At 32.5% G+C, this 16,653-nt stretch overlaps 1 protein-coding gene across 3 annotated transcripts; it reads left to right on the top strand.

Annotated features, from left to right (window-relative positions):
- The first annotated feature begins 4,293 nt into the window (after positions 1-4,293).
- LOC128030354 (hepcidin-1) lies at positions 4,294-6,126 on the top strand. Of its 3 annotated transcripts, none has more exons than XM_052617906.1 (3): positions 4,294-4,512; positions 4,688-4,756; positions 5,689-6,126. In XM_052617906.1, the coding sequence occupies exons 1-3, from the start codon at positions 4,399-4,401 to the stop codon at positions 5,785-5,787; spliced, it is 282 nt and encodes a 93-aa protein (XP_052473866.1). In that variant the 5' UTR covers positions 4,294-4,398; the 3' UTR covers positions 5,788-6,126. The 3 variants fall into 3 exon arrangements, with proteins under 3 accessions (XP_052473866.1, XP_052473869.1, XP_052473867.1); XM_052617909.1 differs by having other exon boundaries at positions 4,296-4,485; XM_052617907.1 differs by having other exon boundaries at positions 4,300-4,485; positions 4,685-4,756.
- The last annotated feature ends 10,527 nt before the right edge of the window (positions 6,127-16,653 follow it).

Below are 16,653 nucleotides of genomic sequence, written 5' to 3'. Positions count from 1 at the left end.
GTTCCAAAATCCTTCTAGAAATGATTTCTCCTTTCTTTCCCGTTTAGTCAAGATTCCTGTATTTCACAACAAATGTGAAGTAACTCCATTTTCACCTATAATCTGATTATCTGACACATTTCATTTCCTATTAGCTTCCTGTTTAGCGGGAAATCTTTGCTGAAGCACATCGTGAGCACATGGTGTAAGTAGGACAGATGTCTACTGCTCTTTCAGCATTAGTTGTGTTTGTTAAGGTATGATTGGTCAATAATGCTTTAGTTCCTGGCTTAGTGAAGCGTCAATGGATTATGCATTAAATATTATTTCATCCTTTGGCTCATTGCTATATCTGTGAGGCTGAACATCAGGTTTGTTGGCTATTCAAATGTATGCTGGACTCTGTTGTCCATTCTCCCATTAGCTGAAGATGCTTTATTTAATGATACATACTGTTCTGCACTACTTTCACCATCTGTTATTCTCCAACAGGACTGGAAACAACTTGAGTGAGTCGATCAGGTGTTGAAGGTCAAGTAGCTTCACCACAATACCTCATGTACCAGTAAAATCGAAAGAAGTTTGTTGTCTGTAAACAGAAATGGCGAGGAGTCGGTCTGCATGACTTCATATGCTCGCCGCCTTTTTTTTTTTTTTTGGTCATATATTAAGAAATAAATTGAAAAAGCAAGCAAACGAAAAAAAGCCAACGGCAACAACTCTTGTGTGGTGAATCTGGCTGTAAAATGAACAAGACTGGGTTAAGCACACAACAACAAGCAACCTGTCTAGGCAGCATTTCAAGCATTTTCTGTTGATGAATTCTGACTTTTATTATTTATTGTTCCGTCTTCAAATGTATTATTATTATTATGGTTACACACACACACACACACACACACATATTAATTGCAACTAATCGCCTCTAAAATAAAAGTTTTTGTTTACTATATATATGTGTGTATATTTATATGTATATATAAATATAAAAATACATTTGTGTGTGTAAATATGAAATAAATTTTCTTTACTTATGACATTACTTTTTTCCTTAGGTTTTTATTTTATTTTATTTTATGGTATTTTATTGAATTAAATTTTAAGCTACACCCATCAAACTCAGCACAGTATTTTGTAGTTTTCTAGCTTAGGATAATTTTTCCTTTACATCAGACAAGATGCATAAAGACTTTATTTAAAACGTAATCAGCATATTCATAGCCTTCTAAGATTTAAAAAAAAAAAAAATTTTTCATGCTAAATCCTAAGGTAGCATCACAGCTCTTAATTACAGAGAAAATCCCAGAATGCATTGCACCAAGCTATTTATAATATATATACCCAGTTCTTATGATTATTAGAGTCTCATTACTTGCTAAACAATATGCTAACATCAAAACCTATTTTTTTCAAACCTTTTGCATTTCAAATAGTTGTTTTCTTGGTTGATCATCTTTTAATTTAAAGAAAAAATGCATGCTCCATTGTTACAATATGTAAAGTAAAAACAAACTATATAGAATTGCAAAATCTTTAGAAAACAGAAAAAACTGAATGTTTATTGGTTTTAAACAGGAATAACATACTAAATAACACATATCAAAAATAAATAAATCCAAAAATCTCACTTTCGAGCTCATTTCTGTTATGATGTTGCATATGAAGGCAGCTGCTTATATAATTTGCTAAAGAAAACAGCATAACGTTGCAATGTTTTGATGGTTTTAGATGGGATTTGGTCACAGTGCAGCTGCTTAAAAGCAGCAAAACACCAGCTAGACCTGCTAAAGTCATCTATGACCATCAAACCAGCTCTCTATCAGCTTCTGCAGTAGAAACAGAGCTGTTAATGGGTGGTTTTCACATGCTTTCATTAGGCTTTTTGTGAAGACTGCATATCGATCGTCATGTTTTGGTGGTGGTTTCTCTGTTTGGGAAAGTGTGAGAGGATGAATTCCCAACAGAGGCAGGATCCGTGCAGGTAAGAGAGGAGGAGAGGGGTCATTGTCCCGGGACAGAGCGAGAGAGACGGGCTGTGGCGCCTGTCAGGTTGACAGCAGCGTCTGCGTCTGTTTGACCAGAAGATCCCGGCTGATAGCGCTGGCGTCGCTCTCCAACAGACGCACTTATGTGTCCCTGCAGCTCTTGAGAAACACTGCTTTCCTGCTCAATACAGCAAACACGGTCACCACAGCTTGTGCTACACATGATAGAAAACTAATGATGAATCAGAGATTTGAAAAAGACACTTTGATTCATGTAAATTAATCAAATTTACATTGTTGTTATCTGAAATCTGATTTTATCTTAAAAGCTTATTATACAAAAACAAAACCTAAACCTGAAATAACAATGAATAAATGTGTGTGTGTGTGTGTGTGTGTGTGTGTGTATATATATATAAATGACTGAAACCCACAAATAAATGACTAAAACTAAAGATACATAAATATATATATATATATATATATATATATATATATATATATATATATATATATATATATATATATATATATATATATATATATTAATATTAGGCCGGAAAAAAATTTGGGATTCTCATTGCAATGCATTTTATGATTCCAATGATCATAGATTATATAAACAGCATTTAGCTACTGTGATTTATACAGTAAGAAGAAACACAAAAAGCAATTGGAAAATGTATCACCCATAAAGTGCATTACTACTTAATTCAAGCAGAATTTAAATCATTATTCAACAAAATGTGGCCTAGACTTGTCCTTTATGTAATGGAAATTTAGTTTTTAGCAATATAATAAATTGCAAGACGCAGATGGTCTGGTCTCTGTTTTATGACGATTTCATCTGCACTTTAAATTCGTCAGAACAATAATTGATTTCATTATTGATGTCTGTCATGAGGCCGTTCTGGTTTATATTTATTGACGCTGTGGCAGAAGGTTATCTAATGCTTACAAACCTCATGAATCGTGTGAGAACGAGGCAATCTGTTGTTAATTTATATATCAGCATATGATGCTGTACAAAATACACTCAGTTTATTCACAGTTATTATAGTGTTTCAGTTAATTCCTGTACTGTTTCCCTCTTTGTTGTCTTATAACCACAAAAAAGGTCAAGTTTTAGTTTTTATAACATGATAATAGACTTCTTCTACTACTGTTTCTATCTATTTGTCATATCTAGAAAGTTTACTTCACTAAATTCAGTTAACAGAATAAATACATTTTCCCCCTCTCTTGCAGTTATTAGAATATTAAACGTTTACAATTCAGTCCAAATTTATAACTTTATGCGTTTTTCATAATAAATATCAGTTTTACAAAAGATAGTGCCACATAAGCAGGAAGCATGAAAGTCTCCCTGAAAACAGCACAAAAACAAAGAATACAGGTTATACTTTCTGAAATGAACATTACAAGAAAATATAATTTTTTACTGTTAAAGCACAATACAATAAAATAAAGGATGCAGCATTTTTTTTCTATGAATTTCATTATTGAACAAATTATTTTTTTTAAATGTATTTTATTTTTCTGTTTTTTGTTTTCTGTTTCGTTTTATATATAACATAATTTATTTTATTATTCTTCTTTATTCATTTTTCTGTTTAGATGTACCTTAAACCAATGAGCCTTTAGGCAAATATAATTTTTTATTATATAATATATTAAAGTTATTTTTTACCAATCTTTTTATCTATTAATTTATCTTTAATTTGTTTGGTTTGATATTTTATTTCATTTTGTTATATATATATATATATATATATATATATATATATATATTTTTTTTGGGGGGGGGGGGGGTCATATAATGATAAAGCATAAACTTTCTTCTGGTAAAGCAAAAATATCAATATGTATGATAAGAAAACTGAAAACTGAAGACTGATGGCATTGATGTTCATTTTGTTTGTTTATTATTAAAGGTCTGGTGTATATTGCTCTTTAATGGACAAACAATGGATTATACTGATTTAGGAGTAGAAGGAAAATATAATGTAATTAGAAACAGGACTTTAGACAATATTTCATTTAAAACTGATATTTTAGCAGTATCGGGGCTCTTTCTTTTGCTTCTTTTGATTATTAGTGCAATGCTTAACTGATTCTTTTTTTGATTGATTCCTTGCTTGATTGATTGCTTGCTTGATTCACTCATTCATTCATTCATTCATTCATCTCCATGCTGGATGTTTACTGTAATTTCCACATGTGAAGCTGTTGAGAGTTTCCAGAGTTGTGTAAGAGCTGTTGGGAAGAGTCACGCAGGTCAAAGGAGAAAAAAACGCCCTCTGAGCTCAGTATAAATATCAGAGCAGTGCCTGTCATGAGCAGAAGGAAGAGTAAACCTTAAAGAGAAACAGAGGAATCACTTCAGCAGATACCATCCTCTACATCAACTACCTTCAGCGTTACAGAAGTGAAAATGAAGTTCTCACGTGTGGCTCTCGCTGCTTTGGTCATCATCGCATGCGTCTGCATCCTCCAGACCGCAGCCGTTCCCTTCACACAGGTGAGCGTCTGCGCCGAAACAACCTGGGTCTGTTACTTTACACACAGAACCACCACTAATATTACTTAGTCATTGCATTACATTTGCATGAAACTGGAATATATTTTGACCTGAGCTGTTTAGCAGTATATAATGTCACTAGTGATTTAATGTAAAACATACCACCTATTTTAAAGTACTGCCTTCTGTATTTCATCAGCAGACTGAAGATGAGCATCATGTGCAGAACGAGCATCTGACAGAAACTTCACAGGAACAAACCAATCCCCTGGTGTGTATCCAGATTTGTTGTTTTAGATTATTTATTTTTTAAATGTTATTTATTATTACACACACACTGACCCACGTAAAGTATATATATATATATATATATATATATATATATATATATATATATATATATATATATATATATATATATATATATATATATATATATATATATATATATATATATATATTCAGACACCAGATAAATTTGTTTCAATTTGTTTACATTTTTTTAGTGGGTGCAGGTCACTATAGTTCATTTATGTAAGTGAGGATAGCAAAATAAAGTAAACTGTGGCATAATATACCCAACAATTCGTCATACTGTTTACTACCAGTAAAATTAATACAAATTTCAGACACTTTGACCTGACCATGTCTTTATTAAATGTTATCTGACATTATAAAGATTAATATGTTCTTTTAAATTTTTTTTTTACCAATTTCTAAACCATAGCAAATAAATGTATATATGTATATGTATAAATCTATATTATATATATATATATATATATATATATATATATATATATATATATATATATATATATATATATATATATATATATATATATTTATATGAAATGTTTTAATTACATGTTGACACAAAATTAATATATATAATTATTATTAAAAAAAATTAATGTTAATTTATATGTAATTAAATACTTTTTTATATTATTTAGATTGAATAAAATTATGTATTATTTTGATCATTCATTATTTTTAATAATTGTTTTATTTTTGTATTTTATTTAATCAAACACTTTATATATTCTGCATGTGGTTCATTCCAAAAATCGATAGAAAATCATATTAATTAATAATATTAATAATCAGTGGATTGAATTCATATTTTTTGTTGTTGTTTAAATTTAAATGTAATGTTTTGAGGAGGGCCTAAATCAAATGTAATCTCTTGTTCCCCAAAAGGCATTCTTCAGGGTGAAGCGTCAAAGCCATCTGTCCCTGTGCAGATACTGCTGCAACTGCTGCCGCAACAAAGGCTGTGGGTACTGCTGCAAATTCTGATCCTGCGGGCGTTTTACACAGTCCCATGTGCTCAGGAAAAGAGTTTCTTTGAAACATTAACTTATTTGGACTTTTGTCTTCCAAAATCCTGCTGAAATGATTTTCCTTGTCACACCATGTTGTTTGAAACGGGTATAAATGCAGGCTGTCTCCTCGCATACTGCTTTGTTAAAAGTTAAAACTACTGAAATTTAACAATATGAGGACTTACCTACTTTTGTTAAAGCTTTCATGATTTTGTATATTTTATACATGTATATATTTGTATGCCTATATGTACAATGATTGTTTAGTAAATGAAAAGCTTTTGGACATTTGTAATAAAATGATTTAACGTTTGATCTGTTGTGATTAATATTATTTCTTTGTGTGTGTGTGTGTGTGTGTGTGTGTGTGTGTGTGTACAAACATAATTTTGGTGTCTTTGGAAAGAAGACACTCTGGGCTTTACTTTTTATCAACCAGATTTGATAATGCTCAAAAATATTAAAAGTTATAGACACTGAAGTGCCTTGAACTTTTTTTTTTTTTTTACCACACTTAAATATTTTTTTATTTGATATAAAAATACATGAAATGAGTCCTGGAGAAATCTAGAAAAGTAATGGGTTGAAAGCCACATGTCTCATGAGTTTCTATTTCAAATCTGAATAAAATATCATGAAAAATGAGACTCCTGCAAATATTTTTATGAGACTATGTCTACACCCCCCACCCCCCAAATAAAAGAAAATATATTTCCCAATAGTATTGGAACTATTTAGTCAGTAAACATACCACTGTATAGCTTTTTTTTTTTCAATTATAAAACACTATACAGAAACTTAGACATCATATAAGTGAATTATTTTATCACTAGAAAAATACAATAAGAATAATTTGACTAAAAAAAATAAGAATAATAAGAAAAATAAAAAAGATCTAACTTTGTTTGCCAATTACAGAAAATCCTGAGATTGTTAGAAATACAGTATTTACAATGAATAACAATGCAAATAAGTGCTGATGTGCTGGCCACTTATACAGATGGTAATAACACAAATGTGCCAAAGTAAATAATCCTCTCTCTCTATTCATAAAGACGCGTTCACTTTGATAGCCGCGATCATACAGTAATAGCGAGCTGATTTGGGCTGATTTGCACTCAAACAGATGGTAATCATGCAGATACATTCACATTCAACATAAAAAACACTCTCACATATATAAAAACTGTCGAAAATTAAAAAGAAACAAAGACAAAAGCGATCGCTGTAAGTTCCGCCTCCATCAGCTGACAGGTGCGTCAGAGCGCGTCACGTGCTCCCAGGAGGGAGCGCCAAATTCAAATATACTATCTTCCGCCTTCCGGTGGATCGCCTCATTCTGTTTGTGACACTGTACGCTGCAAAACCATGCTGTGTTTTTACTACCAAGACGCAGTTTCCTACCTTGAGTTATTCAATAACGGACACAAACAGTTCTGTCGCTGAAGAATTGAAACATAAACAAAGGCACAGTTTCTTAGTGTGAGTTTTTCCATAACGGACACAAACAGTTCTGTCCCTGAAGAAATGAAATGTAAACAACGGAATTATTATCCATATTACAAGGTTATTGCTTCGTTGGACTAAACATGCTTCATGAGATGTCGTTCAATGGACCCTTACCTTTCTAACTAAACCTGGATTTACAGCTGTGGATGTGTTTATGACTCGTTATTACGACGGATCTGGTATGTACAGCGTTTCTAACGTTCATGTTTTTTATGTGTACTGCTTACACAAATGTAGCAAATACAGTCTTTGTAAGCTTTCCATTGAAAAACATCGATCTGTCGTCGATGCTTGAGGCTTAGATTTTTATAATGATACATAGTTTGTCAAGATTAAATTTGTCCCGTTTCATTTAATCTATTCATAATCACTGACACGTGCGCTTTCAGGACGAGGGCCTAGGGGTGCAGGAGATCTATAAAAAGTATTACGATTATTAATGACAACAATAAATTAAAGATTTAATTAAAGCAAACAATTGTTTAACTTTTAAATGAAATATGTTAATACTATTAATATTTTTTTTTATTTTAATTAAACACTAACCAGACACACACAGCTTTTGACATTGTCAACTTTTAATTAGACTTTTCATCAGTATCTTTGACTTTTAATGACATTTATTGCTTCTCTCTTTTTGTTTGAGCTTGTTGCAGTTTTTTTGTGAAATTAACATTTTATAAACATTTACCCAAATTTTTAGCCAGCCTTTGCATCACGAGGACCTTAAAACATAGGCATCTGACTAGATTTTATAAGACAGATTGTGGATGCAGACACACAAAGCTGCTGTTGGTTTTCTAAAGTGGCCTCTCAAATCTCAACAGCTTTTTCATCATACATTCTATAATTCATACTGAACTTGTGTCAGCAGCGTTATTCAATATGCTTGAGATTCCTGAGCAGAATGGATGAAGGCTTTAATCAAGGCAAACCACCAGCACAAACATGCCGCCTGGCTCTTCGTTATGTCGACTGCAGGCAGCACCTGGAGTCGTTCGTTTTAATTAGTACACAGGGATTTTGGCAGTCACTCTTATTCCTCCTCTGAGTCCCATTGTTGAGGACCTTGTGGCGACTATGGTCTTTCATGTCCTATTATTTCTTTAAAGAATTCAATTGTGGTCACTATGAACTCTTATTATGTAATTATGTAATTAACGTAAATTCATGTCCCAGACACAAAATATTTGTTAAATAAACATTGCTTACATTAAAAAAAAAATTAAAAAAATATATATATATATATATATATATATTTTTTTTTTTTTTTATTATTATTTATTTATTTTTGTTTTGTTTTGTTTTTACATTACAGTAAATGTAATCAATTTTCTATTTATCCTATTTTAAGCCAAGTATGAATCTCATCAAGTTTGTGTTTTAAGCATTTTACATTCATTCCAGAACAATAACTGGAGGCAGTAACAATATAAACAATATGTTATTTGCAATCTTATAAGATCATCAGTAATCTAATCATTCCTGAAAACGGAAAGCACAAGAACACAAGAGGCGGGATTTATCTAATGAACCAATCACAGTAGATCATGAGCAGTCACATCCAATCATATCGTGGTGGAGGCATTGCCTCCTCTCAAGTGAATTTCCCCCATTCATTCTCAATTAAACCCACCGCATGCTTTAGGGCAGAGGTCACCAAACTCAGTCCCGGTGTGTCCTGCAGAGTTCAGCTCTGAATCAAAAACACCTGAAACTGCTGATCAAGCTCTTTCTTGAACTGTTGTTGAGGCCAGTTGGCGATAAACTCTCCAGGACTCCCACTGTAACTTTACCTGCTGGTGTCATTGCTTTACAATTTTCTTTTCATCCAATATTTTAAGGAGACACTCTCTCCCTTGCCTCCTCAGAAGAAATGCCCCAGAGGTTTGTAACGACATGAGGGCAGCAAATGATGACACAATGTTCATTTTCGGGTGAACTGTCCCTTTAAGAGCAGCGACACTCCAGTAGTTTCATTGGTATGTAAAGTCTTATCTTGGCTCCAACAACTGGAACTTCACACAGCAGCTCATGGATTCAGGCTCGTTCCAGAACAAACGCGTGATATCGGCTGTGTGATGTGGGTTCTGTCTGCTCTCTTTGGATTGCTCTTCGTACAGGATACACTATCAAGTCCCTCCTTTTCACCATCTGCTCCTAATGCATCTGCATATGCTCGGAGATTTTAACACTGGCCAAATAGAGAAGCACATAACAGTGCAGAGATTAATATATGAAGGCAGGCATAATTTAGCAGCTGCATGTGTTTCAGTACTAAAAATCGTGATTCACAAATTAATACCAGGCAGAGTTATGTTTGTGACATTAAAATATATTTATATATAATGCTTTTTTTTTTTTTTTTTGCAAATTAATTTTGCAAATAGTTTTTTATTCATGTTTGGGAAACTCTAAATTTATTTGTGGATCTCATTCTGTTTATTTGACACTATGTTTATTTTTTGTTAATCATTTTAGATTTATTTGAGGATCATAAAGTATTTATTTGGAATTATGCAACAATTCTATCTCTTTACGTTGTGTGTCGTTTACTTCACTCACACTTGAGTAATTCACTCAAAAAAGAAGTTCTGTCATCATTTCCTGACTACTACAAACCTGTAACACTTCTTCTTTTTAATCATGGAGCAGAAATAGAGCACACTGAGTTTTGATACACCACAAAGGGGACAAAAACACAATGAAACGTTACACAAATCAAAGCTCAACCTAGGGATGAACTGAAAAAGGATTGTTAAAACATGCTTTTTAACTGATCACTGACAGGTTTTATTACATGGAAAAGAACAACTGGGACATTCTGATGTCTTTGGGTTGCACAGAAGAAGGAAGATCCTCCAAATTCAGAAAGACATTTGTGTGTGTAAGTGATTTTCTTGCTTTGGTTGAACTATTTCTTTAAGACGTACCATATGCTCACACTGGGATGCAGTGCAGGTGATTGTGAAGTAACAGAGGGGCAGAATGCTCTTATATTAGTGAGTCACAACCCTGCTTTGCTCTTGCTGACTACACACACAGTAAGCAAATGTTTGCAGCACAGCTCCTGCACAAATAACTCAAAGGAAAGCAAAAAAAAAACAAAAAAAAACAAGGTTCATATATTCCTCCTCCCTCCCTCTCTCTCTCTCTCTCTCTCTCTCGTCCATCTGTCTATCGGTGCACAGTCTCTTTCATTCCAGTACAAGAAAGCAACAAAAAAAAAAAAAAAAAAAGAGTATTTTCATTTTCATCAAGTTGCATTTTAGTAGCTGTTCAGAATGTGCAGAAGATAAGAAAAACAAGACTAGATGTTTGTAGACGTGCTCCGGTGGGACAGGAGAGATTGCATTTGCAAGTTTAGGACGAGTTCTATTGAATACGTAAACAGAACTGAAGCAGTAGCTGCTTGATTCTTCAATTACTGCTACTTTTCTGTCCCTGGGAAGACTAAGGAAACAATCTATAGTTTTAAATGATTTAATAGCATTAAACTTTTAATTGCTTTTCCCCCCTCAGTTTTTAAAGTGTAGAAAGGTTAACTTATGGGTTTGTGTCCTGACCAGGCTTTATAGCTTTATCCCCCAATAGTGAGTTCATTAAAAAGTGTTGAAATCAAGGCCATTCATCAGTGGCTTGTTGTTTATGTGAACAATCTGGATCTTTATTTTTATAACAGAATAACAATCCTCAGTAATGCTACCATTGCCATCACACCGAGCATTTGAAATATAAAGGAAATGAATGTATAGATGTAAAGTATTTATTTATTTGTTTATTCAAAGTGGGAGGCTGGCACATATTAGATTACAAATATTTTTTACATTTGTACGTAATATAAAATATATAATATATATAATATAATATATATTATAATCTGAGAGTTAGTCCATTTCAGTAGTTTAATTTAAATAAATAATTTATTTAAAGTAAGAAACATGCACATATTAAATTATGAATATAATTAAATTATTTACATTTTTATATAAAATAATGATTAATATCATAATATGTGAGTAAGTGCCTTTAACTAAATAAATAAATAAATGGTTTAAAGTGAGAGGTTGGCACATATTAGATTACAAATATAATTAGATTTTTATATATATATATATATATATATATATATATATATATATATATATATATATATATATAAAATGTAAATAAATGTTATATAATTTATTTATATTTGTAATTGAAATTATTTAAAATGATGTATAAGTTTAAAAGATTAATTATATTCATAATTATTTCATGTGCTGGCCTCACATATAAATAAATTAAATAATCAGTTAATTTCATTAGAATTACTTTCTTTTCAGGTTATGTGTTTAATATAATTATTTTAAACCTTAATATATATATATATATATATATATATATATATATATATATATATATATATATATATATATATATATATAATTTTTTTTAATGTATTTTTGACTGCAGAAGAGTGCAGTTCCAGCATTTACCAGCAGGGGCGTACTAACCAGTCAAACCTTGACTTCTTGCTTTAGGGTTCATATGAACTTTACATTTAGATGCAGACTCTTGTTAATTGATTGCAAATAAACCAAAATATGTGCATGTACGCACAGTAAATGTGATTTTGTCACATGCAGTGCGAAATAAAACAAAGGAGTAACACACATGCACCTCTATATCACCAGGGGAGCTGTCCTAATTACAGTCTCTGTCTGCGCTTTTGTATCCGTTCCATCCAGCGTCATCATTTGTAAATTGCTCCCCGTGCCAGCTTACACAATCCTCATCTGATTACTTGGAGGTTTATAGAGCATCTGTATGAATCTACAAAGCAGCAGCACATTAAACTATTTTCTGCTGCGCTCAAACTCAGCGCCTCTGAGGAACTTGTGCAAGGTGATCAGGGCCGTCTTCTGATCGCTCCTTCACTGTGACAAACATGATGACCTAGCACGCCGATGGATGGCCATTCCAGGATTTGCGTTAATGCCAAGATGTGCACTTTTGCAGCAGGTTTGGGTGAAATTCACAGTTTAAGAATTAATTACTTTTTGGTAATAGGATGTTGAATATGAATTTGAATTGGAATGGCAGGAAGAGGGATTTATTACATTGCATTACAATGAAATTCAAGTCACGCAACGGTGGAATTTAATTTGTCTAACACAAAGCATGAGTAGAATTTGCTTTACTCTTTACATTAAAAAAAAAAATCTGTAAATTAGAGCTTTATTCTACCACAATCATCCATAAAATGGGTTTTTAAGTTATATACAGTTATAAAATGTTATACACAATGTTATATACTGGAATAACAGATTTGTATTTATTTATTATTAACCTATGACAGTATTTTAATACATATAATACACATTTTATAATTTAATATCATAAACTTGAGAGTAAATCCATTTCATCAAAAAGGGCACTGGTACAACATTTGTTTAAATCTAAAAAAAAAAAATTATATTTAAATTTAAAGAAGTCTCTTTTGAAATAAATCATGCATATTATATTAAAAAGATTGCATGAATTGCAAAAATAAATATAAACGTGCATGTATTTATATATGTAAATACATGTTTAAAAACAGCATTTCAGGCAGTTTGATGAATTGCAATCCATTTCACTATTATATCCATACATTCTGCATCGTGCAAACCTCAAATCAAATTCAGGAACTGAATTGAATGTTTTAAGCATTCTCAGTCCATGTTTGCATGCCTCACAATGGGCCTCAGATGAGCTAAATTCGTCAGTTCTAAGGTCTTTTTTTGTAAATCCACACCCCACTGGAGCTTCTTTGAGTTATTTCCATGCAAGGGTGCAGAGACACCTAAACAAATGGGACTTTGGTGGAATAACACATGCAGCTCTGCTGAACACTTTACCGTGTGCTGACTCAGCTCCCGCGAGGACTGCAGTTTTTATAGGTGAGCACACAACCCCTTCTACCTGCCCTGCCCACTTCATCATCGCAGCACTGCTCATCGACTGCAGCTGCCATCTCCACGTCTTCCAACATCTGCATTCACACACGTGCCATGCATGCAGACATGTGGACGCTGTCACAGATGCAGGGTCTCTCCGGTCCCTTGGAAAGAGTTTCCCCTCAAAGAGCTGCTGCCGTCTGTGCTCAGTCCAGCGTATACAGTGCCAAATGAAGATGGACCGCAATCTGGATCAGACACACATGCGTCCAGACAATGTTGCAATCTTCAAGACCTCTAGAGTAGTCAACATTTTTGGCCTTGGGAAGAATTTGCTAAATTTGAGACATTACTTCAAGGAATACTTTAGAAAAAATGAAAAATGTGTCATTATTTACTCACCATCAAGTTCCAAAACCATTTGCTGTGTGTAGAACAAACAAAAAGGACAAAAAGTAGCAAAAAACAATTACTTGTGCATATTATATTAAATTATATTGATACAGCTACCATGTTATAATCATTTTGTCTGGTGTTTATATCTCTTCTGACATTCATTTGACACACAATGAGTTCTCAGACAGAAACTGTAGTGTACTGTATTATCTAAAGCCAGCAATTGTCCAGAAGCCTCCAGTTGTGTCCAAGAGCCTGTTCAGTGTGTATGTGCTGCTCTTCCGCTCTGTGATCCTCTGTAATGTCAGTCGCACACGTACACGACTCTCTTCTTCAACACAATGCAGGTCACAATACTGTAGTCGCCATAAAGGCAAGATTTCCTGGGAGTGTTTTGTATTCTGTCGTCATTCAGGCTCAGGAAAGGTTTTATGAGGTGCTTCGTTTACAAAGAAATATGTCTCTCTCTCTCTTTCAGTTTCTCTCTCTCTCTATGGCTTTTAGAGCACTTTTAACGGCATGCTCTGTGCGGCCCAGACGTCTCTTAGATTAAAGCAGAGTGATTCAAATAGCTCGGTAGCACTTTCCTCTCACACTGCAACTGATTACCACATTGGACCAAACAGCCTCAAAGTGCGACGTCTTATCATTTTTTTTTTTTTCCTCTGAGAGAGGTGTACAACGAAGATGGAGGAAGAGACAAGTACCGGGGAATAAAAAAGATGAGGAAATTAGTGGAACACGCAGAACGAGACATTCAATAGCCCACAGATGAGGGCTCCAGCAGGAAGGAGGATGAAGAAAGAAATGGATCTTATCCAGAAATTGATAACAGCATGTCGAGTGCTTAACAGGCGAATGAATAAAAAGGATTGAGGGAATGCAGTAAATAAAACCAATGAAGTCTAGTAATGTGAGCGCGCCGGATAATGTGTAAATGCACGAGGTGAACAGGCTAGGAATAGGAATCTAGAACTGGTTTTATATAAAGAAACGCTGGAGTGATTTGCATGATGGACCGTTCTGTTAATGGTTTCGGTAGATCTGCAATGTTTTTACACTTAACGTGAATGGATCACTGCAATGAAGTTTAGTATCGGCTTCAGAGCTTTTGTCATGACGATTAGAACAAGACTTGTTAACTTTTCTGTGATTTAAAAATATTTTCTTAGAGTTTTATTTCAAACTTCTGCATAAAGTTTCATTTAGATTTATTGGACTTTAATAAGGAATCTCTATTAATGTTTTTTGAAGTCTCTTCTGCACACCAAGGCTACATTTATATGATAAAAATATAGTAAAAACAGTACCATTGTGAAATATTATGGGTGCACTTTATTTTACAGTATGTGTACTTACATGTACTTATAGTGTACTTACAGTGTATTTATCTAAGAAAGTTCTGGTAATACAATGTAAGTACATGGAGTATAGGTTCAGGGTTAGTACCTAGTTATCACATAGTTTTTGTAATTACTATAATAAGTACATAGTATGTACATGAGGAACAGGACTGTAAAATAAAGTGCTACCAATATCATTACAATTTAAAAGAACTGTTTTCTATTTGGATATTTTTTAGAATGTAATACTGTGTTTATTTGATGAACAAAAGTATTTACTTTCACTTTTGATCAATTTAACCAATAAGGAATGCAACTATTATAATTGTTTTTTTTTATTGTACTTTTGAAAAGTAGTGAACATTTACATATCTTATTAAGTAATAATTTTAAATTTAATCTATCTATCTATCATTCTGTCTTGTGCTTTCTATCTATCTCTCTGTCATTCTGTCTTGTGTTATCTATCTATCTATCTATCTATCTGTATATCTATCTATCTATCTATCTATCTATCTATCTGTATATCTATCTATCTATCTATCTATCATTCTGTCTTGTTCCATCTATCTATCTATCTATCTATCTATCTATCTATCTATCTATCTATCTATCTATCTATCTATCTATCTATCATTCTGTCTTGTTCCATCTATCTATCTGTCTATCATTCTGTCTTGTGCTATCTATCTATCTATCTATCTATCTATCTATCTATCTATCTATCTATCTATCTATCTATCTATCTATCTATCTATCTATCATTCTGTCTTGTTCCATCTATCTATCTATCTATCATTCTGTCTTGTTATCTATCTATCTATCTATCTATCTATCTATCTATCTATCTGTATATCTATCTATCTATCATTCTGTCTTGTTCCATCTATCTATCTATCTATCATTCTGTCTTGTTCCATCTATCTATCTATCTATCTATCTATCTATCTATCTATCTATCTATCTATCTATCTATCTATCATTCTGTCTTGTTCCATCTATCTATCTATCTATCTATCTATCATTCTGTCTTGTGCTATCTATCTATCTATCTATCTATCTATCTATCTATCTATCTATCTATCTATCTATCTATCTATCTATCTATCTATCTATCTATCTATCTATCATTCTGTCTTGTTCCATCTATCTATCTATCTATCTATCTATCTATCTATCTATCTATCTATCTATCTATCTATCTATCTATCTATCTATCTATCATTCTGTCTTGTGTTATCTATCTATCTATCTATCTATCTATCTATCTATCTATCTATCTATCTATCTATCATTCTGTCTTGTGCTATCTATCTATCTATCTATCTATCTATCTATCTATCATTCTGTCTTGTGCTATCTATCTATCTATCTATCTATCTATCTATCTATCTATCATTCTGTCTTGTGTTATCTATCTATCTATCTATCTATCTATCTATCTATCTATCTATCTATCTATCATTCTGTCTTGTGCTATCTATCTATCTATCTATCTATCTATCTATCATTCTGTCTTGTGCTATCTTTCTATCTATCTATCTATCTATCTATCTATCTATCTATCTATCTATCTATCATTCTGTCTTGTGCTATCTATCTATCTATCTATCTATTTATCATTCTGTCTTGTGCTATCTATCTATCTATCTATCTATCTATCTATCT

Source organism: Carassius gibelio, chromosome A16, assembly GCF_023724105.1.
Source record: "Carassius gibelio isolate Cgi1373 ecotype wild population from Czech Republic chromosome A16, carGib1.2-hapl.c, whole genome shotgun sequence".
Lineage (NCBI taxonomy): Eukaryota > Metazoa > Chordata > Actinopteri > Cypriniformes > Cyprinidae > Carassius > Carassius gibelio.
This window is presented reverse-complemented; position numbering and strand designations above follow the sequence as displayed.